This window comes from Chiloscyllium plagiosum, chromosome 7 (genome assembly GCF_004010195.1).
Source record: "Chiloscyllium plagiosum isolate BGI_BamShark_2017 chromosome 7, ASM401019v2, whole genome shotgun sequence".
In the NCBI taxonomy this organism is placed as follows: domain Eukaryota; kingdom Metazoa; phylum Chordata; class Chondrichthyes; order Orectolobiformes; family Hemiscylliidae; genus Chiloscyllium; species Chiloscyllium plagiosum.
Genome location: NC_057716.1, coordinates 57,030,859 through 57,058,420, shown reverse-complemented (window position 1 = coordinate 57,058,420; position 27,562 = coordinate 57,030,859). Strand labels below are relative to the sequence as shown.

At 40.5% G+C, this 27,562-nt stretch overlaps 1 protein-coding gene across 4 annotated transcripts in view; it reads right to left on the bottom strand.

Annotated features, from left to right (window-relative positions):
- The window catches only part of gpd2 (glycerol-3-phosphate dehydrogenase 2 (mitochondrial)), a 128,024-nt gene that overhangs the window by 32,460 nt on the left and 68,002 nt on the right, over positions 1-27,562 (bottom strand). For all 4 annotated transcript variants that reach the window (XM_043693788.1, XM_043693790.1, XM_043693789.1 and 1 more), the window contains 3 exons: positions 21,116-21,280; positions 11,300-11,444; positions 8,525-8,718 (listed from right to left, as the gene is read on the bottom strand). In XM_043693788.1, coding sequence (XP_043549723.1) covers positions 8,525-8,718; positions 11,300-11,444; positions 21,116-21,280 — 504 coding nt within the window. The remainder of the gene's footprint in view (positions 1-8,524; positions 8,719-11,299; positions 11,445-21,115; positions 21,281-27,562) is intronic.

Here is a 27,562-nt window from a genome sequence, read left to right as displayed (position 1 = left end):
TTTGGTTAGAAATCAGCAGGTTATTAGAACTGAGAAATCACAGGTTCTTAGGATTGTGGAAAGTTCATGTCGGCAGACTTGGAAAGGGCTCACCACCAAATTGCAGAGACAAAAACTGTAAGGAGTCAGTTTAACAAGAAACCAAAAGCATTGAGATAGGGGTGTTGTTTGAACATGAGTTTCTGTAACAAAAGTAGGAAAAAAAGAATGTCTAGGACTTGTCTAGAACTACAATCAGTTGGCATCATAACTCAGTGAAGTTGCATATTATCAGTGTGAACAAGAGAAAATCATTAATGGAAGTAAGGGCGAGATGTGGAATTTCTCACAGGCACTGAGCTAGATAACAACGTCTTGCTACTGTTGAACTACAAGCATTTCTTGATCACCTATTACTGAATAATGATGAGACAGTTGGACAGTACGACACAAATTTTGAAATCTAAAATGGATAATAAAGGGATTCAGTTGGTATGGCCAGCATGTACATGAAAGTTGTTCTTTTGTTTGTGGATAATGCCACTATGGGGCAATATATAGATGAAGAGGGAAATTTAGGATGGCATCTTCAGTCACCTTTCAGATGGCCATCTGTGGTCACTGGAGAAGAAATGATTCCTGAAGGTGTGCTTGCTATACTGGGACAAAAATGACAAAAATGATTGGAAACATTGATCAGCTAATGCTAGAGAAATGTTGTTAATCACTTTGTTATTGGTGGAAAGGGAGGGTATAATAAAAAAAAGTATGATATTTTAAGCAGAAAGTAACAAAGTCGAAACTGATGCTATGCCAACAGCAGCTACAGTGCTAGTAAAAAGACCATGGTCAAAGTGATGTCATTTGTAATTAGACATAAAATAAAAAAGATATTTACATTCAGTTCATTAGTGATTAATGATTCACCAGATCATATGTTTGGATGGACTAATGCAGCAACATTGGTGTACACTCCCAATCTTTTTTTGTTGGATGATGTGACACATCAGATTACATTTATTTAATGTGATATGAAATGATCAGTCACTTTTTTAAAATGTACAGTCAGACAGATGTAAGCAAGTTGTATTGTGAGATAATGGGATAAAAGGATTAATTCCACATGGAATGACATATTAGGCAACATTGACACATTTGTAGTAACAAGTTCTATGTTTGATTTGATTTGATTTGTCACTGTCGCATGTACTGAGTTACAGTGAAAAGTGTTGTCTTCCATGCTTTACAGGCAGGTCATACTATGCAAATGCATCAGGGTAACAGAACAGAGTGCAGGTTACAATGTTTCAGTGGTCGAAAATGCAGAGAGAGATCAACATTAACATCAAAGAGGTCCATTCAAAAGTCTAATGACAGCTGGGAAGAAGCTGTTCTTAAATCTGTTTGTACCAGTATACAAACTTTTATATCTCCTGCCCAATGTAAGAGGGTGTAAGAAAATATAAGGGGGGGGGGGTGGAAGGGGCCTTTGATTACATTAGTTGCTTTCCCAATGCAACGGGAAGTACCCATGAAGTCAATGGATGGGAGAATGGTTTGCATCATGGCCTGGACTGTGTTCACAACACTAGTTTCTTTCGGTTTTGGAAAGAGCAGTTGCCATACCATGTGAATTATTAACATCAACTAAGGAAATAATTTTCATAGACACAAATAAATGATACACAAAAAACATTCATGTGAACCTTTCTGAACTCAATTCTTTTCGGTTATATTTGTTTCATATTTAATAAGAAAGCATTGCTAGTAATGTATTTGTATCAGGAACTAGTGATTTATTGCAAAGTCAATAAATTGAATTGGAAAGCATAAAAGACAATATGCTTTTACATAGCTCCTTATCACATTAAAACATCTCAAAGTGCTCTTCACAATGAATTACTTCTGACATTGTTATGTAGGCATATTTGATCCAGAAGACAAACTAAAAACTGTCAAGCTAACATGATTTACAGCACCACTATTTTAAACCTGACATTATTAACAGGTTGCTAAGTTGAATAACAAATGCTGACTTTGTTGAGACACACTTAAATGCTTAAGTGATTCCTAATTCAAAACAATAAGAGGGATGCAGATTGGATAGTCACAGAAGATGAATTCCTTTTCCTTTACAAAGGCAATAAAAGGGAAATCGTCATGATCTGAATAACTTCATGGAGGCATTTTTTCGTGTATTTGAAAGTTCTCAACTGTTGGTTAAACTAATGACCCACAACTTGGATTCCATGCAGGTCAGTTGGTCGTGTACAAAAAAGGAAATTTTGGCACAATTGTTGGGTTGGATTTATATGTTAACGTACACAAGTGTGCCAAAATCTAGGAAGATCAACATTTAAAAATGTCACACTTAAAAGATATTCCATTTTTCTATTCTTATTACCAAAGTACACAATAACTCACATAATACTCCATCTGCTACGTGTTACCCACTCACTTAATCTGCCATTGACAGCCATATTGAAACAGTGTGCAAGCCTTACAGCAACTGACGAATAAGCAGAAGTGTCCAGGGTAGGATCACCTTTCATTTCACAAATGGAGGTCTTGCCATGCAAATAGAGGCTGTTGAAGAAAGAAGGGAGATTCTCTTTCTGGAAGATGATAGGAGGAGACCATCCATCCAAACAAAAGTAGTTGAAAATGCAAGCAGCAAAAGTATAATTCAGAGGAAGTGGATGCCTGCCACAAGATGTTTAATGACCTTCTGCGCTCTGGTAAAGTGACTTAAATCTGAGAGCCTGATGACAAGGCTCTCTGTATACAACCTCGAGCAGACAAACTAGCTGAAGAGCCTGAGGACGCATGTTGCTACTGAACAAGAGAAAAGTGAACCCACCGTACTTACTGACCTCTCAACAATGCTCACAGCCTCAGCTCTATTGAGAATCTGACAGCTCTGATGTATGCAGTTTATGTTAATTAGTCACTGGCTTTTATCAGAAAGGTCAGCATCTCTCTTTGATTTATCGTAACTCTTGAGGGAGGGTTTGTACTGAGAGATTGGCTGACATGGAGGAAACAGCGACAGTTCACCACACTGCAGATCAAAGTGAAGGACAGAGAGACAGGAACATATGGAGGAGATGGTAAAAAAGATGCTGAAAACTGTACATGAAGGAGTCAGTGTGCACTCCTTCCTATCTGAAAGTGCTAAAATCTCTGCTATACTGGGCTGTCCCAGCCCTGCAGAATGTGCAACAACCACCAGCTAATTCTCAACATCTGCTTCTTGTGCAGTCCACAGAGTCAGTCATGGATGATAAATGGCTAAGCACAGCTACGTCACTAGAGGCAGCATTGCCACATCATAAAGCGCTCCCTTTACCAGTGTATCAACTCGCATCAACAGGACTTTGTGTACTGTATACTTATATCAAGTGACACTGGGTGAACAGTGCGGCACTAGTGAAAAGGAAGAAATGAGAGACGCTGAAGAAGCTGTGTCCACTTCCCCTCTAATCACCAGGAAAAGACACAGAGTTGCTCAGCTGAGCAAAGAGTCTTTGGAGTCACAAGGCCATAAGACCATAAGAAATAGGAGCAGGACTAGGCTGTGCGACCCCTTGAGCCTATTCTGCCATTCAATAGGATCATGGCTGATCCAACATTCCTCACTTAAACTGGTTTGTTTTTTAACCTATTCCCAGTAATCTTTGATTCTACTATTGATCAGGAAACTAACGCAGCCTTAAGTATACTCTGTCCCCACAGCTCTCTGGGGCAAGTAGTTCCAAAGACTCTCAAACCCCAATGAAGAAATTCCTCCATATCTCAGTCTTAAATTTTCCTTTTATTCTGAGATTATGCTCTCCAGTCCTAGACTCTTCCTTGACAGGAAACATCCTCTCAGCATTTACCCTGTCAAGCTCCCTTAAGAATTTCTATGTTTCAATAAGATCACCTCTCCTTCTTCTAAATTCAAGTGAGGTCAATCCCAACCTGTTTAGCCTTTGCTCATTAAGGCATTTTCTTCCATACCAGGGATCAGCCTAGTGAACCTTTTCTGAACTGTGTCCAACAAAAGTTACCTTACTTTGACCAGCAATGACAGATGTACTGATACAGGAAGTGTCGAGAGTGTGGTGCTGGAAAAGCACAGCACGTCAGGCAGCATCCGAGGAGCAGGACAATCAATGTTTCGGACATAAGCCCTTCATCAGGAAGCAAGGGCTTCCTGATGAAGGGCTTATGCTCAAAATGTCAATTCAACTGCTCCTCAGATGATGCCTGACCTGCTGTGCTTTTTCAGAACCACACTCTCGACTTTGATCTCCAGCACCTGCAGTCCTCACTTTCTCCCAATATAGGCAGTGGTTGCAATGTAGTCAGGAAAAACATTACAGCCTCAGCAGACAGCCCATAGCCCGATAAATGAAGGGCCCTCCCATCCTGTTAAAGATCCTGGGCTGCGGGATCTTGTTTCTACAGTCAGAGGGTCAACCACAGGAGAAACTGGAGGCAAAATGCTACACTTTTCTCTTATAGGGATATGTTTAGATTTACTTATTCTAACAGTGATTTAATTTATCAATGTAAGATTTTAGTAATTTAAAATGCTGAGGACACAGGTATAATGTTGTAATGCTTTTCTCTGCTAGGTAAGGCACTATTGAACTTAGCTCCAGTTTTAACATTGATTCTGATAGGACCAATGCAAACACTAAACCATGTTCTCAGCAGCCTAATGGTGTGCTTGATGGTGGCCCTGGAGAGCCAATGGCTTTGGTTGCACTGCCTGTATGACTCTTGTAAAAATTGTGTCTTTTCATTCTTGTGTTTTTTAAAGCAAGGACTGAAACAAGAGTGAACTGTTTTGAAACCCAAGGAGTTGCAAGGATGACTGCATTTACTGAAATCAGGGCTTTTGCTACGTTTTTGCAAACCTGTTAGTGTAGCTGTAGGTTCCAGCAATGTACAGGCAAACTGGATCTAAGGAGCTGTTTACAAGTGAACCTGACTGATTCATAGACCAGTTATGGATAATCAAGGTCTTTTGTCTGCCAACAACCCCATGTAATTGGTTGTTAGGAAGTTGAATAGTTTGGACTATGAATAAGACAGAGAGAAGCTTGTCAGACCAGAAATCACCAGGTCTGCAGCAGCCAAATAACTCTGTCTTGCAGTTCTCAGCAGTAAACCACTTTAAACCAGCAGAAAACCAACTTATCTTTCCTTTAGCTAATTATCTAATTACCTCTGATAAATAGCGATTCTCAATATGTACAATACAGAAACCTAGTCTGTGCTTTCTATCAACATTTCTCTAATAATTGGGTAGTTTAGGATTTTATATATTTCTTTAAAAAAAAACTTTAAGTTGTGTGATGATTCCACAAATAGTGAGAGCTGGTTACCAATGCACTACCCCAGTGGGTCACTACTCTCTGTCTTGGCTCTTTTAAAGGTGAGAGTAGCCATTTCTTCAAGGGATATCCCAAATTCTTTCATGAAATCTGGGTTTTCAGATAAAGAATTGTGACAATCTGGGCTGGTAAAAGATGAAGGCATCATATTAGCTGCCGGGACATTAAGTTGTTACAGATCAGCTAAGCATTAAAAGAGTAAAAGCCTTTTCAGTTGAAGATTCTGACTAGCCACTCACTCAATGCTCGAGATGGTCATGTGGTTGCAAATGAAGGTATCCCACACCTTTGAGGATCCAGCAGAGGAGTTGTTCCCTGTGCCTTCTGCTTGAAATTGTATATACTACTCACTCACACACGTTACCTGCATGGTTGCATGGTAACATGGTGTGCTTCTGTTTGTAACACTCCAGCAAGGTCCACTGCCGATTCTTAGAAGGCACCAGAGGTGAAGATGTCAATGCCACTGTGACTTTGACAGCCCAATGTCCTAGTAAGCAGTATTATGAACAAGGGAAGACACTTGAAGGTCTTCTGCTTCAAGGACACAAATCTCAGTTCCAATTTGCCTAGATTTTCACAGTCTTCTGCAGTACAGATTCAGAATCATGTCTCTTCTTCTTTGGCAGTTACCCACAATGCTGGAGGAATGTCTTCTATTGTCATCCTGACCTATGATCTGCTCTTTTTCCTACTTCATGCCCAAGACTTGGCTTCTGCGCCTGAGGATGGTGATACTCATCATTATTCAGTTAAATCTCTGAAAAACTTAAACCTATGTTCGGCCATTGCCTTGCACACCACTCAATTGTATGGTCCCACAATCCTTGGAGGATTACAACTCTTCTAATGAATGAGCACATGTACAGTACTTGCTCTGATATCACTGCTGGCCAGCCAGGTTTCCCTTTAATGAGCCCACCTAATTTCTGGCTCTGTGTGCTGCCACCTCCTTGCAGCTGTGGTGTCCATAATGTATTATATAACCTGCCACTGATAACATTAGAAATTGAGTTTTGATGAGTTGACAAGCTTGTTATCAAGATCAACTTTCCACTCCTCCGAAACAGATCTACTGCTGGAACTCATCTTCTGTCCTGAGAAAAACTGTTGACAGCAGAAACAACATGTCAAACTGGCTGGTAATGCTAATTTTCATATCCATCTCCCTCCTCCCAACTCCATCCAGACCTAAAACCCTAGCATGGCATTTCCCAGGGATTTGTCCTCCAGTCTTAATCTTTCATCATATCTTTGTTAAAGGTTGATGAAGGACAAAGAGTTGTAAGACAGAGCTGTATGTTAAATTTGCACTTATATAAAGCTAGGAAGCTCTGTAGGTTGTGTGGATGAGAATAAAAAGTTACGAAAGGAATAGACAGGCTCACAGGGCAGAACTATGGCAGACAAACTTCAACATGAATGAGTAAATTATTTGTTTACTTCTGAGCAAATTAAATCAGAACACTTCTTTTTAACTATTCCAGACTAAGCAGGAGCAAAGGGACCTAGGTACACAAATCACAAAATATGGTCCAAAACACCATCAAAAAGGTTAATGCAAGGTTCACTTCCATCTAAAGATGACAATAATTCAAAATTGAAAGAGTAAGCTCGGTTCTAATCTCAAGGGTCTTTTGGTGTGCCGTTGATGCCTACTACTGGAAGCATCTGATTTGGGCACGAAGGAACTTAGGCTCTATAATCCTGTCAGTTCTCTCTGTGGCTGATGCTGTCTGACCTCCTGATTAAAAGCTTATTTCTAAAGTCAAAAACACTCTGAATTTCACATTTGCTCCATTAAGTCATAAAATTGAGCTACAAATTCTAACTTGTACATTTAGAGAGGTAGAACATTAACTGTATATGCTACAGCTGCATTTTTAATTAAAACTATTCACATCACTCCACCCTCTATGAAGTGAGAATATGAAAATGACAGTAGGTCATTCAATGAGCATTTACAACATATTGATTTATGTTTTTAATGTCCTGTTCAATATAAATACCACAGCACATACTATTAGAAAAACTTGGACTACATTTCAAATGCAACTGGTCAGTCTACCTAAAATGAGGCATTTATCATATTATGAGAGTACTGAACTCCATTTATAAACCATGCCACCAGAAATAGCAGCTCTTGTCATACTATAATTAAACAGCTGGAATGTGTCCAAGTCTCCAGAAGTGGATATGCCTAGGATAAACATTTGCAGAATCTGAAGCAGATTGATATGACCAGCACAGTTTGTTGAAATAATATACGCCTATTTATAAATGTTGTTAATTACTGAGGCTTAAACACTCTTGACTGTCCGAAAAGACTCTTACAATGCAGAACCTTTGACTCCATAGCAAATTCAGACACTACCCCACTCATGTTTGAAAGACTCAAGTGGACCTCAGACTTGAAAACTCTGAAAAGTGTCATCCAGCAATAAATAATTGATACTTTGATAGGGTTTCCTGTTACTTACAACATGCTGTACCCAGGATAACACATCACCAATGACCATATCAATCATCACTTGCATTGCTCTTGCTACTGTGGCGACACACTGATCAATTACAACCAGCTTCAGTTCGCACAGAAAATATGAACACCGATCATCCTTTCAGGCTGACTGGAGACAGTCAACAAATGCTGACCTTGCTAGTGTTTCCAAATGTGGATTAAAAAATAAAAGTGCCTGCACTCAGGATTTGAATACATGGAGGATACACTGACATGCTTAGTCCCAATATTATCCTGAAAATAATATCCCAAAACTCAAGAGTTCAACCAAAGACTAGAGTGAGACTTGTGCTTGCAGCAAGGGCAGAACCTGTGCAAGCGGTAGCATGAGACAGAAGGGCCCTTTCCATCCTTTGCTTCCCCCATTTGCAATGTCCAAATGGAACCTGGTAATGGGGCTTAACCAAGGATCTTTTGCAAAGCAGATGATCAAATCCTGTTAATGTGCTCGAATGTTAATCAACTGGGTAACAAACACTTGTTCAAAATAAGACTGTAAATATGTCATCTACTGTTAGAAAATTTCATTCTAATTTATCGACAAAATTTGCTTTTGAATGCATTGATATTGCATTTATTATCAATGCTGTTTGTTTTTTTAATTTAGAAGTTATAAGATTGTTTAAATGCACAAAATTACCTTCGACGTCAGGGCTCAGATAATTCCGTATTTCTCGAAGAATAAAATTAATCTCCTCCTCATGGGGTATGGGCTTAGATGTAATCTCTGTTGGAGTGTCAGTGGTTCCTGCAATGACCACTTTCTCCCATGGTAAGAAAAATATAACTCTGCCATCACTAGTTGCTGGGTCAAGCAGTCCCATGGCTTCAGGGCTGTAAGGGTAAAAGTTACATTTATTTTCATAATCTACTGCCTGCAATCAACTTACTCAATATATGCACTGTGAAAAGCATTGGGTCTAATTAGCTCTCAAACCGCACAATAAAAACTAAAAATGCAACCAACTGGCAACTTTTACGAAACTGTTCAGAAAATAATTAAATCAGAGAGTCAGCTGCCTTACAGACAGATATTATTGTTCAAGGGCAACAATTTTCATTTTTTAGAACATAGTTCTTTTCCCCTTTCTTTTCCACTTTCGTTTTTGCATAACAACAAAAGCCCAAGAAATACACACACTGCAACGCAACCAAATTATGCTTATCTTAATTAAGTAGCAAGTCGCTTCCAGTACTAAGGAAAACATCATCTCCTTATTACTTGGGTGGCATGGTGGCACAGTGGTTAGCACTGCTGCCTCACAGCGCCAGAGACCCGGGTTCAATTCCCGACTCAGGCGACTGACTGTGTGGAGTTTGCACGTTCTCCCCGTGTCTGCGTGGATTTCCTCCGGGTGCTCCGGTTTCCTCCCACAGTCCAAAGTTGTGCAGGTCAGGTGAATTGGCCATGCTAAATTGCCCGTAGTGTTAGGTAAGGGGTAGATGTGTAGGGGTATGGGTGGGTTGCGCTTCGGCGGGGCGGTGTGGACTTGTTGGGCCGAAGGGCCTGTTTCCACGCTGTAAGTAATCTAATCTAATCTACTTGGAGATGCCGGTGTTGGACTGGGGTGTACAAAGCTAAAAAATCACACAAGACCAGGTTATAGTGCAACAGTTTTAATTGGAAGCTCCAGTCCACAACCACCTGATGAAGGAGCAGCGGTCCGAAAGCTAGTGTGCTTCCAATTAAACCTGTTGCACTATAACCTGGTCTTGTGTGATTTTTAACTCTCCTTATTACAGCATTCAGCATCTTCTTAAATGAGCTGATTTTCCTGCCTTCAACCACCCTTTCTATACCCATTTCAGTTGTTATTCACCTGCTGCATAAATAAATATTTCCTGACTGCCATCTTAAACTTTCTCAATCCTGAACCTCTGTCCTCTTAAAAAAAAACGAATTCTCAAAAAGAGCAGTGAATCACTAATTATCTGACATCACCATCATTCCAGTAGATTTTAATGGAGAATTTTCAGACATATTGAGCATTACACCATAGCGGTAAAGATTCGATGGCTCTATTGCTCGGTATGATTCTATGATTCTATAATTTTGAGTTGTGGCAAGATTTGATTAAAATCCAAAACCACTCATTTTGTTTCCCATCATTACTGTATAACTACAGCAGCAAATTGTTACACATCTCATTACATAAACTGAATGCTTGAATATAAGATATGAAAATGACTGATTTTGTACAAACTGTTTTTATAACATAAATTGTTCAGTATTGTCTCATGCACCTCTTTCAATAATGCTTGACAGTTACATCTCAAATTAAAATTAAGATAACAATATGAAATAATTATCGTAGAGTCATAGAGATGTACAACACAGAAACAGACCCTTCGGTCCAACCCGTCCCTGCCGAACAGATATCCCAACCCAATCTAGTCCCACCTGCCAGCAACCGGCCCATAACCCTCCAAACCCTTCCTACTCATATACCCATCCAAATGCCTTTTAAATGTAGCAATTATACCAGCCTCCACCACTTCCTCTGGCAGCTCATTCCATACAAGTATGACCCTCTGCGTGAAAAAGTTGCCCCTTAGGTCTCTTTTATATCTTTCCACCCTAAACCTATGCCCTCTAGTTCTGGACTCCCTGACCCCAGGGAAAGGTCTTTGTCTATTTATCCTATCCATGCCTCTCATAATTTTGTAAACCTCTATAAGGTCACCCCTCAGCCTCCGACACTGCAAGGAAAACAGCCCCAGCCTATTCAGCTTCTCTTTAGAACTCAAATCCTCCAACCTTGGCAACATCCATATAAATCTTTTCTGAACCCTTTCAAGTTTCACAATGTCTTTCTGATAGGAAGGAGACCAGAACTGCACATAATATTCCAACAGTGGCCTAACCAATGTCCTGTACAGCCGCAATGTGACTTCCCACCTCCTGTATTCAATACATTACCTTTAATAAATCAGTTACTTTCAACTGAATGTGAAGGTTTTTGCTACAAAACATTTTACGTATTCCTATATAAATTTCTAAGGAGAAATGGAACAAAACTTGAAAAGCTGCAAGTTGATTGCTATGAGTTAGGTAAAGTCAATGAGATTTATTTCACAGATGAAACCTGAAAATAAACTGAATTACACTATCTAAAAATAACAAAGTAAGCCATTTCAACCACACAGTAATTATCTTTGTCAACATTACTTTTATTTAGATTAAATGATTACCCACTTTATGCACTGTTAGATGATTTCTACATTCTAAATCTTCCATGTCCATCTCCACAATAAACATTGATGCAAAATACTCATTTAGTATCTCCCCCATCTCCTGTGGTTCCATACATAGGCTGCCTTGCTGATCTTTGAGGGGCGCTATCTCTCCCGATTTATCCATTTTGGCGCTTTGACAATTAGCTTTTTAGTTGCCTCTAGTAATGTATTTAATTACCTATAATAACCAGGCAAGACAATGTGCACTCCAGAACTAGGCTGACAAATTTTTTCCACGTTCTCATCATCCATTTTACGCAATGAATCTGTGAAAGGTCCTGTAGCATTGATAACACATTTGGCTTTCACATCAAACAGTTCCCCTGCAATAGAAAAGAATATTAATGAGGGAAGTATCTGTCCTGTCAAACTCATAGTTCTGGATTTTTAACTTCATGGTGAAAAAACCTTCACAATGAAGTGGAAAAATGTGTGACTTACTAGCTTATTTACCAACTCACCAGTCAAGGAAGCTATAGACATTTACTCTGCAGCTCCACATCATGACAACCTAGATACACCACCTTTGTGTCAATTGGTATTCTTTGACAATATGACAGTTTGTAACAGTTGTGTTTAGCCTTAATAACAACACGTATAGACGGCGCCACCATGGGATCCCTACTACACTGAGTTCTGGTAAACATCATTTTTGGGTTCCATGAAAACGTATCCTTGATGGAATGACGCCTTAATTCCCACCCCTTATATATTATTTAAAATGCAGGTGACACATGGACTAGATTTGAATCGAACGTGCAAGAAATTCCTTACATGTCTTAATGGGTCCCATCTTGTGCTAAACTTCACCACTGTAATGAAGCAGTCAAACTAACTCCTCTTTCTTGAAGTCCTGGTTGAGAAATCAGCAAACCAATGAATGAGCAGTTTACCCCAGACTGAAGGATAAGTAACTCAAAGGTTTGAGCAATAGCTGAAGCCAGCTGTTTCACTATGTTATTATGTAGTATCAACACAAGTGATGAACGCCTCTAACAAGATGCTACCATCAAGGTAAAAGACAGTTCACCAATCACCTAAATGAGTAATGTGGTCTAAGAATTTCAGTGCCTGTGTGATATATGGTTTGTAAGAAGAATAGAAAGACTGGCACATCATATCAGACAGCGTATGTTTTGACTATTTGCAACAAGCAAGGTACTGACTCCACCCAGTCAGCCCATGCTTAGAGAACTCAAAACAGCGTCCAATATTAGATGTGATTATGTGATTGGAAAGCACTTGCTAAATAATTAACCAATAATGGCCTGACAATCAGGGTTCACAATGTAGTGCAATTACCAGTGCATTAATTATTACATCGGGCCTTGTTCCTTCTGTCACAAAGTATATGTGTACACATTGTGCCTGCTTCAACTTATAAAATAGTTGACAACCATTTTCCAGGGTAATGTGTTGACCAATCAGAGTCAATCTGCTTGGTTTAAAATTTAATCAAAGCAATTAACTGGAATAATCGAACCAGGAAGGTCTGCATGGAAACCGCTATCCAGAGACCATTGGCTAACCTATCATAACTCACTTTACATATAATGTAAAACATTGTTTTGCCCTTACAATGGTATTCTTGTGAAATTGCTCTGATGACGGCTAGGTGAAAAGCTTCACAAAATGTGTCTTTTTTCAGCAATACTGAACTTCTGTACCAGCAAACAACTATTTAAAACTGCTGAAGAATCATGTCCAAGTATTGAATTGATTACTGGTGACTGTATCTTGGGATGCTGATCTTCATGAATAATCAGTAAATATATCTTTTAACCCTTAGAGATTTTTAAACTAATGATATAACCATAAATTTACTGAAGCAATCTACAACCGTGCATTATTAATAATATTTTATTAATAATCCAACCTCAGGCTATCAACATGTATTCAGGCAACTAGGTAGTTCCCATAGCTTTGTCAGAGTTGTTCTATTCAAGTGGCTGGGCAAAAATGTCGGCGTCAAGGGCAAATTTCCACCTAAATATTAATCTGAATTTAACAAGCAGCACTGCAAAATTTCAGAGCAAGGTGATTGAGTGACTGAAGAAAGTCAATCTGCTCATCTGGAAAATTTACTTTGTGGGTTGTTATATTTAGTGTAGAGATCAACAACATTTATAGAGAAATTTGAACTTCCAGTTTGAGCTGAAAGAATGACATCAAGATTTTACATTTTCAAACTTTTACTGCAACAAATGACTAAAGACACTGTTATCACTGGAAGCTCATATACACGGGGAAAGCTAGCAATAGTGGAGAATCCTACTGCCTTGGTTTCTTGATGCTCTTTGACACAGGGAAAGGATGGGAGAATGAGGTTGTGAAACCCATCAGCCATGATTGAATGGCAGAGCAGAATCGATGGATTGAATGGCCTAATTTCTGCTCTTATGTCTTATGGTCTTATGTAATCTAGAAAACTGGAAGACCATGCTTTAGAGTTGCCACATGCGCATGCAAGTAAGCAAGTATGCCCTGAACTTTTATGCATCAGCTATTTTCATGGACAACCAAGTGTGGAATCTCCCAATCTTCGATCCACGAATGCATCTAGGATATCATTGATGCCATTTCCTCTAGATTACATCTTTTCCTGTGACAAGAAATCTGGGCAATGGTATTCTTCATCATCACTGGCTTCCCCTATGTGCAGACTGCTATAGACTGCTTTGAGATTCAACCCTCCAACCACAGGGGATGAACTTGGACTTCACCAGTTTCTTCATCCCCCCTCCCCCCACCTTGTCTCAGCCGAATCCCTCCAGCCCGGCACCGCCTTCCTGACCTGCAGTCTTCTTCTTGACCTCTCCGTCTCCATCCTACTCCGACCTATCACCCTCACCTTGACCTCTTTCCACCTATCACATTTCCAACGCCCCTCCTCCAAGTCCCTCCTCCCTACCTTTTATCTTCTCCTGCTGAACACTCTCTGCTCATTCCTGAAGAAGGGCCTGTGCCCGAAACGTCGAATCTCCTGTTCCCTGGATGCTGCCTGACCTGCTGTGCTGTTCCAGCAATAAAGTTTCAACTTTGATCTCCAGCATCTGCAGACCTCACTTTCTCCCCGCTTTGAGATTGCCCTACCACAATCCTGCAGAGTTCTTCAAAAGAAAATACTTCCAGTCCATTACGTTCAACTTACCTGTGAACACTGCTACCAGATTTTGGAGGTCTGTGTCAAGTATCCTGGGAGCTGCCAGCATGCATGCATACTAGAGAACTCACAGGTTCCTATCTCCTTCCAGTGTCCTCAGGCAATATAGGGATGGCTGCTGGTAGACAAGGGCTACTCCTCATAACAGCTCATGACACCTTCATGAAATATCAGTGTGATGCAGAATGAAGACACAATGGTGCTTAAGCTTCCTTCAGAGCCACAGTAGAACAGACCATAGGTTTTCTTAAGAGGGGTTTTGATGTCTGGGTTGCTCTGGCAGACCCGTGCAGTATAGCCCCGAAAGGGTGTGCCACATGATTGTGGCATGCTGTGCCCTTCATAACTGGAGCTGTCAAACTGAATGGAGAGGGGGTGGATGCAGAGATAATGGGAGATCAACATCAAACATTGATTGGGCAGGACATCCAAAAGAGCAATGCATTATTGAGTGCAAAAAGCTGGAGAGATCCTAATTGAAACCTAATTGACTCAGCTACGTTTCAACTTCCTTTAACTGTGAAACTTCGTTGGTTATTTGGCATGTAGTCCCTTCTCAGTACAAAGGACACGTGGACTCGGTTATTTTCACAGTCCTTGATCTTTAATGTTGTTGTTCACTTTAGAGGTCCTGTTAAGGATAAAGCAGCAGTCAGTAAGACAGGGCACTAACATCATGTGGCACTAAAGCAATGCAGATTTTAAGGCTTCAGTTAGCACATGTGATATCCTCATGCTGTGCAGTGAAGTCTCTTGTGATAGTCAGCAGATTGAGAAGAATCCTGAGGCACCTCCTATTGACCATTCTATCATTGGTTAGCATTCAATGTTTCATGAGTTGCTGGAAAAGCTCAGCAGGTCTGACAACATCTGTGAAGAGAAATCAGAGTTAATGTTTTGAGTCTGGAGACCCTTCCTCAGAACCGTGAAGTGTAGCCCAGAAAGGGTGTGCCACATGATTGAGGAAGCTCTATGGAAGGGTCACCGGACCCAAAATGGTAACTGATTTCTCTTCACAGATGCTGTCAGATCTGCTGAGCTTTTCCAGCAACTTCTATTCAGTTTCTGATTTACAGCATCTGCAGTTCTTTCGGTTTTAATTTTGTATTCAACATTTCAGAGTTTGTGCAGATTGCTAAGTTGTCCTGAAATAATTAAGTATTCTTTAGGACAAAGTTTAACCGGAGAGAGGCAGTAGTTTGTGCAGCTTCTGTCAGCTGACTATTGTATCATGAGGGATAGTGGAAATGTGAACCATCCACTGCACACCTCTCAGCTTTGAGTGGCAGTGTGTCCCCTTGAGAAGCTTCTAGATAGAAGAACCTTTGTCTCTTGAAATGCATGTAATCTTCACTGATCCTGTGCACTCATTCACAAGGTGAATTTAACTGTGGAAGGTAATGCAGCCCTTTTTAGCCTTGGTGTTGTCCAAATTAAAGCACAATATTTAATTTGTAGTTACCAACGCAACAGTTTCAGGATCTGTGATGTCTGATGGTATCTGCAGTCAAGGAATTGTCTGTTTGTGAGAGATAGGCAGTGATTGGTCATTACAAAGTCTTTCATCTTAGGATGTCTGAACTTGTCAAATGAGAGGAACTTCATTAGATCCCACAAAGCCACTCAAGCAAGATTTTTAAGAGTACAAGCGTGTATATACTAGGAAAATTGCAAGAGACTTTTCAATATGTTACCCATGGCACCAATGTGCACTTAGGTTTTTCCTTCTGTTCATTTCTACTACCTCTATGTACCATTCCAATGCCCGCAGTTGGAATGGTGAGAGGCTGCCCTGTCATTGACTGTGTTGGTCCTGAAGACTTGGCCAGTCATCCCAGGAGGCATTTGGACCTACAAAGTCAGGACTTCGAGAGTGTCTTGTCCACATGAAAGGCTAACCCTCCTTGGCTTGGCCAATTGGCTTCACAAGTAAGGTGGAGGTGGAAGGGGTGGGACTGACAGAATGCTTCTGGGGGTCCTCTGTGTAGCTTACCCTCCCCTCTGGGTCCCTGTCTCCCAGAAGGGAGGCACCTGCAGGGAAGTCAAGGTCTCTCATCCCTCTGCTGTTATATCACTGATAGTTAGATGAAGGAGTGCATGTCCATGAGCATATCCAGCAGATGGTGAGTGTACTGGATCAGAGTCTCCACAGCAGAAGCCATCCTGTGCATGGAGGCAGCCAGAAGGTTAAAATCAACTCGGCGAAAGTGAGTACTGCAGATGCTGGAGATTATCTCTCCACCCAAGACTCCCAGTGTCATTCCTGATGAAGGGTTTTGCCCAAAATGTCGAATTTCCTGCTCCTCGGATGCTGCCTGACCTGCTGTGCTTTTCCAGCACCACTCTAATCTTGGCACACATGCTGAAGTCTGCACAGTGCTGATAACATTGGTGGACTCCTCCATCCTTCAGTCCAGTTTACCAATCGCCTCTGACAAACCTGCCACCTATTCCTGTGGCTTTATTTCAGGTTGTCAAAGCCATTAATGGCCAAAAACATAGGACAGTCCTCTGCCTGGGGATGAGAAGGCATCTGGTCTCTGTCAGTGTTGTGTGTCTGAGATCTGTGGCATTTCTTTCTCAACAGCTATGGAGGCATCAGTGATGTGCTCACCAGAGCGTTCTCAAGTCTAATCTAGAAAGTGTACTCACTGTAGAAAAAGTCTCTCAGCTGCTACCTTGTACAGATGGAAGCCTTACCTAGGAATCTGCTGATGGCCCAGTGGTTGCTTCCTCAGAGATGGAGATGGAGCTGAGGTTCACTGAGTGTCATTAGTGCCTGCATAGTTGTGTATAAGGGATAAATAGTTGTACAGGTTGAGAAAATGGGAGAACAGCTCCTCACAGCACAATGGAGCTCTTCACCTTTCTAAATGAATGCATGTGTTCTTGTTCAGCTAAATCAAACATCTTTTCTTCCTATGGCATGGGGAGCCTTATGTCCATCACCCACTGTGTGTTTGCACTCTCTCAGGACAGTTCCGAAATATTTTTCCTGCAGTGACACAAAGACAGGGTTGAGTACAATCAAAGTGTATGGGCGACTCATTAGTACTGATGCAGGGGTAGCAGAAATGGTGAGGTTTGCCCAGTGAGTAGGAAGCACAGAAGGCAGGAAAGATGAGTGGTTGAGGAGAACAAGAGGGTGGGAACCTGTGCAATAATAAGAGAGACTAGGGCAGAAGGGCACAGCATCAGAGTGAAGGGACAACACTTTACGATAGATGAGAAGGAATTTCTTCAGACAGAGGGTGGTTAATCTGTGGAATGCATTGCCACAGACAGCTGTGGAGGCTGTCATTGAGTGTGTTTAAAACAGAGATAGATAGAGTCTTGATTAGTAAGGTGAACAAGGGTGACAGAGAAAAGGCAGTTGAAGTTGAAAAACATATCAGCTATGATCAAATGACAGAGCAGTCTCGATGGACCGAATGTCCTAATTCTGTTCCTATATCTATGTTCTTATGCAATAATGAGAGTTGTTGTTGTGAGCCTCGGAGAGGTGCATGTGCAGTGGCAGAGTTAGACTATGTGGTGGCTCTGAGAGTGTGAGTTAACACAGAGAAGATATGGCACTTAATATTGTGATCAGTATCATGCAGACCAATATTGTCCTTCCCATAGTGCCATCCAATGTGCTTCATCTGGGACATTGCTCTGACCCGGGCCACTATCTTAATCCACACTTGCTGAATCTATTGGTGTGGCATCCTTTGCCAGTCAGCCAGAAAAACACTGCCTTCCTTCTCACCACCCTAGCCATTAGCACCTCCATGTCCCTGCTGGTGAAGTGAGAAGTTACTTTCTCCTTGTAAACCTTTTCCTTAAGGATAATGGTGCAGGAATACAGTGTAAAGGATAAGTCCTGCCTTGCAGTATCTTCGCTTGGTGCTTACGGTGTGAAGACATCAATTCCCAGCAGTGGTGAGCAATTTCACTTCACCTGCTCCACCATTCCAGGAAACAGCTGAAGAGGCCGGCTGCAGAATCAATGAGATGAACAGCAGATGACTGCATCAGAAAAAAAAGTCACCACGGGCCGTGGACAACTGGCCACCACAACCTTGATTGAAAAACGTTCTGTTGAAAAATGAGGAAACTCAGCCCAAAGTCATGAATTAAACAGTCTTTTCTAGGGTAACTGTGCCAAGCACTTAGCACTAATCAAGGAATGAAGGCTTCATTCTCTTGGGCATGTGCACAGTTTAGAAGGTGATGGCATCCCCAGAGACATGGCATATTGAAAGACAGCCCATGTCAAGAGACTATCAGGACCTCCAAAGCTCCAACACAAGAATGATGTCAAAAGAGACATGAAAGCCCTCAATATTGTGATGAAAGGTGAGACAATCCTTTCAATGTAAATCGCAACATGAGCTGTGGGACAGGAGCTCGCCACCACAAAGGCACCAAGCTTCAGAAACTTTAAAGCAGCCAGCGTCCTTGCAAACAAATTGTCAGCCTACACCTGTTAGTTAAAAGTCTATTAAACTTTGAGGTAAGCAGCCTCATTAATACAACTAAATTAGCAAGTTTTGAGAAGATTTATAGCTCAGGTTGAGGTTCTGGATATAGGTTTGCTCACTGAGCTAGAAAGTTCATTTTCAGATGTTTCGTCACCATACTAGGTTAACATCTTCAGTGAGCCTCTGGACGAAGCACCGCTGATAGTTCCTGCTTTCTATTTATATGTTTGGGTTTCTTTGGTTGGTGATGCCATTTCCTGTGGTGACATCATTTCCTGTTCTTTTCTCTCAGCGAGTGGTAAATGGGGTACAAGTCAATATGTTTGTTAATAGAGTTCCGGTTCGAATGCTATGCTTCCAGGAATTCTTATGCCTGTCTCTGTTTGACTTGTCCTAGGATGGCTGTGTTGTCCCAGTCGAAGTGGTGTCCTTCCTCATCGGTCTGATCCTCATTAGTGAGAGAGGCTCATGTCGTTTTGTGGCTAGTTGATGTTCATGTATCCTGGTAGCTAGTTTTCTGCCTGTTTGTCCAATGTAGTGTTTGTTACAGTTACAGTTACAGTTCTTGCACGGTATTTTGTAAATGACGTTAGTTTTGTTTGTTGTCTATATAGGGTCTTTCAAGTTCATTAGCTGCTGTTTTAGTGTGTTGGTGGGTTTGTGGGCTACAATGATGTCAAAGGGTCTGGCAGTCATTTCAGAGATGTCATTGATGTAGGGGAAAGTGGCTAGGGTTTCTGGACGCGTTTTGTCTGCTTGTTTGGGTTTGTTGCTGAGAAATTGGCGGACTGTGTTTGTTGGGTACCCATTCTTTATGGTACCCAAAAAATGACATCACCAACCCAAAGAAACTCAAACATATAAATAGAGAGCAAGAACTAACAGCAATCCTTCATCCGGAGGCCCACCTAGTATGGTGATGAAATGTCTGAAAATGAACCTTCCAGCTCAGCAAACAAACCTACATCCACAACTAAATTATCAGCTAGCCATATCTTGAGAGCAAGCATTCATCTGCATAAAACATCTTTGATACAAACTGGGAGAATCCAAATGGAGGCAAGTTTGAGTTTCCCACTCACCCCACCCCAATAGTTGATGTGGTTTTGAAAACAACACTGTTCAAAATACGTAGAATATGTAGTGGGTTGGATGAATCTAATATGCTACACAGGTGAAATGGGTAAAAATGGATCAGAATTCATCCTAACAACAGTCCAGGATTTCTGAATGGCACCTGAAATAGAGGGTTCATCTTTTCACCATGACAATTACATAACATTAGACTTTACTCACTTTACACTCACAGTGAGGAAACCTCATTAATCTTTTCTGACCTTTCAGCAAAGATATAATTAAGTTTAATGGTTATCGATTTATTCTACCAGCTTTCCTTCCTCCCATCACTCCTGAACCATCAGTGTCTGGGTCATGCTTCCCTAGGTACCCTGAGGTACTTTGCACAAGTGTCCACTCTAAATATCCAAAGCAAATGTGTGAGCATATGACGATGAAGAACTTTGTTACCAAACTGGGTTCTCATCACAGTCAATACCACTCGTCTACGCTATTCGGCTAAGGTTGCTGGATAGCAATCAGAAGTAGGAACCTGGGTGCTTCTGCTATCACCAAGTATACAAGTGGCAAAACTTAGACATGGTATATTAACTCTCCCACTGAGGCAGGAACAGAAAGGACAAGTGGTGAAAACAGCACAGTTCCATTTCCCACATGTTGCTGCCCAAGACCAGCACACCAGTGTTGGAGACAGATAAGGTACATCCTCGATTCAGCCAAGATGTTCATGTACAATTCTAATCAGGGTTCTATGGTATCCACAGGACCTTGACAGTATTTTAACTGGGTCCCACATTAGGAAGCCACTATGGCTTTCATTTCAGGCTGAAATTGATTTGTAAACAATAGAAGGACAAGTGAAATAAACATCCTATGTGGGATCAATGGGATCAATAACTTAATTTCTTGGATACAAAATAACTTGATACTTGTTTTACAAAGACAAATTATTTCTATGTATGCACCTATTGTCATGTTTACAACACAATTCAAATTGGATAGCTCTTTTTTAACCTCCCAAATAGTAATGTTATACTTGAATAGAGCTCCAATTTCAGACAAACATTTCTGCCAGGGCAAGTTCAAATTTTAGTGAGAATGAAAATAGCAACTTGTGCAATTAATCATTTACAGTTTTAAATGCCTTCATCTATGGAGTGCATTTGGATTAAATGGACTAAATAAAACTTGAATTAACTGCACTTAAAATTACCCCTCTATATCAAAAAGTAAAGTAACAATACTGGCAGTGAAGCAATTAATATTCTTTAAGGTGACACATACGTACCTGTTTCAACATTCCTGCACCTAGCTCCACATACGTACTCTTTATCAGTGTCTGGGTCTCTGGTTTTCAGTAGGCTCACAGCTTCAACGTAATTGGCTATGGCAGCACCGTACCTGGCAGCAGTCAGAGCGATAGTAAGGTTCATTCGTGCATCATTGTGTTGTCCTGCAGCAGTGGACAGATTCCGAGAGAGAACATGAGTCACCTCAAGCCACTGACTTGTGGTATAGAATAGTGTCAGAACAGATCTGTCACATCTGTCCCTGTCATTTTTAATATGTCTCATTTTTAACTAAGACCTAGAATAATAATTTTAAGACTAATTTACAGCACTCACTACTTTAAAGGCCCCAACAGTGTCAATTAATATTCCCTGTAAGCTACACAACATGAAAGGATTTTGCTAAGAAGTATTTTGGTGCTGTGATTCATGTATAATTCCTTAAACTGTTTTAGAAAACTAGATGTGATCTATCTTCTCAGTCAAAGGTCATAAGTGCTTTAAATTGAAGAAAAGAATTTGAGAAGATGGAAATGAACAAAGCCTAATTAAATTAGCCAGTCATTCTTATGTATATCATTAAAGATTTAGTTCAGAAAATTCCCTGGCATAAGAAAAGGGAGAACAGAAATGATTAATCACATTTAATGTCGGTGTCTTGGGGGATATCTTCTATTTATTATTACGACTAAATTTAAAATCATGAATGTTGTGCTGTGAGCAAAATTGTTCTGCATTGCAGGGGTACAGACTCGGTGTGCCCTGAATTGATAATAACTAGGGGCAAGGTAACTGGTAGTAAGGTTAATGTTACCACAAGTGAACAGAATATTTACTAACCATCTCATGAAAGATATTGGGCAGTTTTTGTAATCACTGCCAGCAATACTGAATTTTGCCCATATTTGGTTAGCATGCAGCGCATTGTATTATTTGCATGATTACTAATTCAGAACAGAAAGAAATATTTAATTGGACTACACATATTTTGCATGACCCAATTTTTCTGTTAAACCAGTTCAATTTGTTGGACAGCTTTTTTCATATTCACTCAAGTTATTCATAACCTTTTCTGCTACAAAGGAGGGAAGGCAGATGTGTGAACTAAAAGTAAGACAACATATGTGTGCTGTTAAACCTTCTTAACATCTGCTCAGTGGAACAATTACTGTAAAGTCACTTTATTCTTCAATGCTGAAATTGCAAGCATGCTCAGTAACTCATAAGCGATTCTCACTCATACTATTGAAATAAAATCACAACTATTTCTTTCTCATTTTACACTTGCACCCAATTAAAATAATAAACTTTGAAGCCTGTGAACTTTGTTGTTTTTCAGAAAATACAAATTGTTAACCTCTGATCATACTTCAAATTCTAACTATTCGAATAAGTAATCTTGTTAAATAAATAAAGCTAAGGATATTTTAAAGGTTCAGCACTCCAGATAACAAAGATTTCTCGTGCAGCATTCGAACAAAATATATAATGCAGTTATGCACATAACCATCAAGTCAGTGAGCAAAGCCAATTTAATCTGTGGCTCCCCCTGAGGTAAGTATAGTTCAGTGTCCTGCCCCCACCCCAACCTCAGCCATAATCCCTATTTCCTTAAGGAAGAGTGTGCATTGAAGTGAAGAAAATTCTTCACTGGAATAAAACGATCTAAAATGACAGGGACAATAATGACAATGAATTTCATGTCTCCAAGTCATGAGTTTGCAATGCTTGACTGGGCTGACTTGTCCAATTAAATTGTTGCAGGTACAGCGGGAGACACTGTTATCATCTGCATGCTTGTGGGGATGGCTCCTCTGGGCTAGTGAACTGTTGTGGAATGCAAAGCGCTCCTGCTTTCTTACAAGAAGACAACCTAAAGACCTGAATGCACATATCTAAGCACAGGAATATACTTCCTGACAAACACAAGAAGACTGTCTTGTAAGATTGTTTAAGCTCCGCATCATACGTAAATAACTGATCCACCAAGAAAAGCGCATCCAAATACCAAGAAGCCTTGCCATGGCTTCCAAACAATGTGTCTTCTTCAATATTTCTTCAGCTGCATGAATGAATCTGACAGATCACTGCTCAGATTTCAGTCACATTCCATAAAAAAAATATGTTGCCTTTTTGCCTTCCAAGAGAATCCAGATATCAACAAATGCTAAATGAAGTCTGACAAGTACCCCAAAGAAACAACGTAGTAAGTTTGCGGCTACAGTGGAAACCTTGAATAAATGGGACATGCTGTATACACCCAGGCTAACAACTAACATATGCTTTGCTTTTCTTATGCCAACATAGAGCACATCTACCCTGCAGTAAAGTAGATTCTTTCATTACTCTGTGGCCTGTGAATGTTGCAGCTTGAATGTGAAATTTTCAATGAAAGCTTGAATAAATCCAGGTGATATAGATTAGCTATTGGTTCCTCACACCTGGTACTGGAGTTCAAATCTAGTTGGGACTAAAATGGTGGTGGGGGGAATTTCTTCCAGGCACCATGAATCACTAGGGCACATTAGACAATTGGGTCAGTCAGAACACACATCTAAAATGGATTCTATCCAATTTTGTTTCTTCTTTTTTTATCCATAACCTGTCTGACTTTTTGTTGGCTGCTGCTCTTAGGAAATCCTGGGTGCAAGTGTAATAGATAAGAGCCCATGCAGATAGAGGTAGAATATTAGCACAGGTAGGAAGATTGGCTAACAAATAGAAAACCAAAAAAAAAAACAAAATAACTGCCGATGCTGGAAATCTAAAACAAAAACAGAAATCTCAGCAGGTCTCCAAAGAAGGGTCATTGGATATGAAACGTTAACTCTGATGCACTGATGTTGGAAGGAGTGCAGAGAAGGCTCACTAGGTTGATCCTTGGTATAGAGGGACTGTCTTATGAGGAGAGTTTCAGGAGGTTAGACCTGTACTCATTGATATCTAGAAGAATGAGAGACTACATTATTGAAACATACAAAGTTCTTAAGGACTTGACAGTACAGATACAGAAAGGTTGTTTCCCTTTGTGGGACAGTCTGTGACCAGAGGGCAGAATCTCAAAGTAAGTGGTTGCCAATTTAAGATGGAGACGAAGATGAATGTCTTCTCTCACAGGGTAATGAATCTCTGGAGTTTGTTAATACAAAGGGCTGTGGACATTCAGTACTCGATCTGTAGAACTTCCGCCCAAATAAATTCTGGCAAGAGTGTGACCATGATCGTCAGCTTCTGCTCCTGACTCATATTCCCAGCTGCAGATACCATTTTTCTTGCTGATGCACAACTAAAAGCTTCAAGGTAAGCTACTAATCACATATCCACACCAAGACCACCTATTTCCACCTCTGAAATATTGCATGATGTTATTCCAGCTTCACCTCATCTCCTACTATTGAATTTTTTTCTTGTCTTACTTAATTATTCAAGCATATGCATGACCCCTCTTCTCCATTCTGGTCTCAGTAAATTTGGGGTCATGCAAAGCTCTGCTACCTGTCTCCTTATTGCACCAAGTCCCATTCTCCTTGCCCCTATGATCTCTGACTTACTTAAGTTAAGCAGTTCATTGATTTTAACCTTCTCAGCTTTGTTTCCAAAAGCTTCCAAGGCTTTGGCTTTCTTATCTCTAATATTCTCCACCCTACAAGCTAACCAGACATAACAGCTAAATATAAAGGAACAGAAATAGGCCATTTGCCCATTGAGTCTGCACCACCAGTCAATGAGATCATAGCTCATCTGATAAATCGCAACTCCATTTGGCTGCCTTTTCCTCATAATGCTTGTTCCCCATACCAATTAGAAATCTGTCTATCTCAGCCTTGAACGTAGCTCAAATATAACTTAATAACTCAGTCTCTACAATCCTCTGCAGCAAAGGAATTCCACAGATTCATGACTCAGATTTTTAAAAATGCTCTTCTTGGTCATAAATGGGTGACCTCTTCTCAACGATGATGTTGTCTGGTCCTAGACTCCCCCACAAGGGGAAATAACCTTTTTGCATCTATGTTGTCAAGTCTCTTAAGAATATGACATATTCAAATGAGTACAAGCTCAATCTACCCATTAGAAAATCCCTCCATACCCAGAATCAATTCAGTGAATCTCAATACTTCATTCTTCTAATACCAGTATTTCTTTTCTTAGATAAGGGGCTCAAAACTATTCATAGTATTCCATTTGTAGTCTGTCTACTCTTTGTATAATTTTAGCTGCTTTTATTTTATACTTCATTCCCTTTGAAATATAGGCCAACATTTAATTTGCCTTCCCTATAACCTGCTGAAGTTGTGTGCATGATTTTTGTGGTTAATGCACAAAGTCTATAGATTAGATTACTTACAGCGTGGAAACAGGTCCTTCGGCCCAACAAGTCCACACCGACCCGCAACCCACACAGACCCAATCACTTAACACTACCGTCAATTTAGCATGGCCAATTCACCTAACCTGCACATTTTTGGATTGTGGGAGGAAACCGAAGCAGACAGAGGGAGAATGTGCAAACTCCACACAAAGAGTCGCCTGAGGCAGGAATTGAACCTGGGTTTCTAGCGCTGTGAGGCAGCAGTGCTAACCACTGTGCCACCGGGCTGCCCACTCTTTGAGTATCTTTGAGTAGCTTTGAGTATCTTTATTTAAATGATATTCAGCTCTCGATTTTTGCAGGCAAAGTGCATAACCTCACATTTTCCCACATTATACTCCATCTGCCAAGATTCTGCCCAGTCACTTAATCTATGATGTCTCTGTGAGTCATCCTCACAATTCGCCTTCTCACTTATTTTTTATGTCATCTGCAAACTTGGTGATGGTACTTCAGTAAGGTCTTTGACAAGAGCCCACTTGGAAGACTGGTCCAAAAGAGCCCATGGGATCCAAGGCAAGTTAACAAACTGGATCCAATATTGACTTCCAGCCAGGAGGTAAAGGGTGATGGTGGAGGATTGGTTTCGTGATTGGAAGCCTGTAATCAGCAGTGTGTCACAGGGATCGACGTGGGGACCCTTGCAGTTTGTCACTTACAATAATAACTTGGATGTGAATGTAGAATGTATAAATAGTGAGCTTGCAGATAATACAAATGTTGGAAGAAAGTGTCAAACTACAGTCTGATCTGTATTGACTGGTAAATTATAAGAGCAATGGCAGATAGAATTTACTCTTGATAAGTGCAAGGTGATGTATTTTGGAAGATCTAATCAGGAAACGATATACACGATGAATGGTTGTACCCTAGGGAGTATGGAGGAACAAAAGGACTTTGATGTACAAGTTCATAAATCCCTGATGGTGTCAGTGAAGGTGGACAGGGTGGTGGAGAGATATGGGATGCTTGCCTTCATTAGCCGAGGTATAAAATACAGGTGTAAGAAAGTCTTGTTACAACTTTATAAACAATTTGTTAGGCCACAGCTAGAATTCTGTCTAGAGTTTTGGTAACGGCACCAACAGGAGTGTGTGATCGCACTGGAGATGGTGTAGAAGAGATTCACCAGGACATTGCCTGGCATGAAAAGTCTCAATTATGAGGAGAAATTGGATAGGCTGGGTTTAGTTTACTTGGAGCAGAGGATGCTGAGGGAGATCTGACTGCAGCGTACAAAATGAGGGTGCAGACAGGATAGATCGTGAGAATTTTTTTCCTCATGGCAGACCATTTAAGGTGAACAGTAAGTAGTTAGGAGGATATCTGAGGAAAATGTTTTTACCCAGAGGGTGGTAGGATTTTTTGATTCAGTATGTGGATGTAACTATTAGAGAAGGAGCAAAACCTGATCTACTCTTGGGAAATAAGGCTGGGCAAGTGACTGATGTGTCAGTGCGGGAGCACTTTGGGGCAAGTGATCATAATTCTATTAGTTTTGAAATGGTAATGGAAGACAATAGAGCTGATCTAAAAGTTAAAATTTTAAATTGGAGGAAGGCCAATGTTGACAGTATTAGGCAAGAACTTTCAAAAATTGACTGGGGACAGGTAAAGGAACGGCTGGAAAGTGGGAAGCCTTCAGAAATAAGATAATGAGATTCCAGATATGGTGTGTTCCTGTTAGGGTGAAGGGCAAGGCTGCTAGGTGTAGAGAATGCTGGATGATTAGAGAACTTGAGTTCAAGAGAAAGGAAGCTTATGTCAGGTGTAAACAGAAAGGATCAGGTGAATCCCGAGAGGAGTATAAGGGCAGTAGGAGTATAATTAAGAGGGTATTCAGGAGGGCAAAAATGGGACAAGAGATGGCTTTGGAAAATAGGGTTAAAGGAGAATCAAAAGAATTTTACAAATACAATAATGACAAAAGAGTAACTAGGAAAGAGAATAGGACCCCTTAAAGATCAGCAAAGCCAACTGTGCGTGGAACCACAGGAGATGGGTGAGATAATAAATGAGTATTTGCATCAGTGTTTAATCTAGAGAAGAATAAGGAAGCTAGAGAACTTGAGGA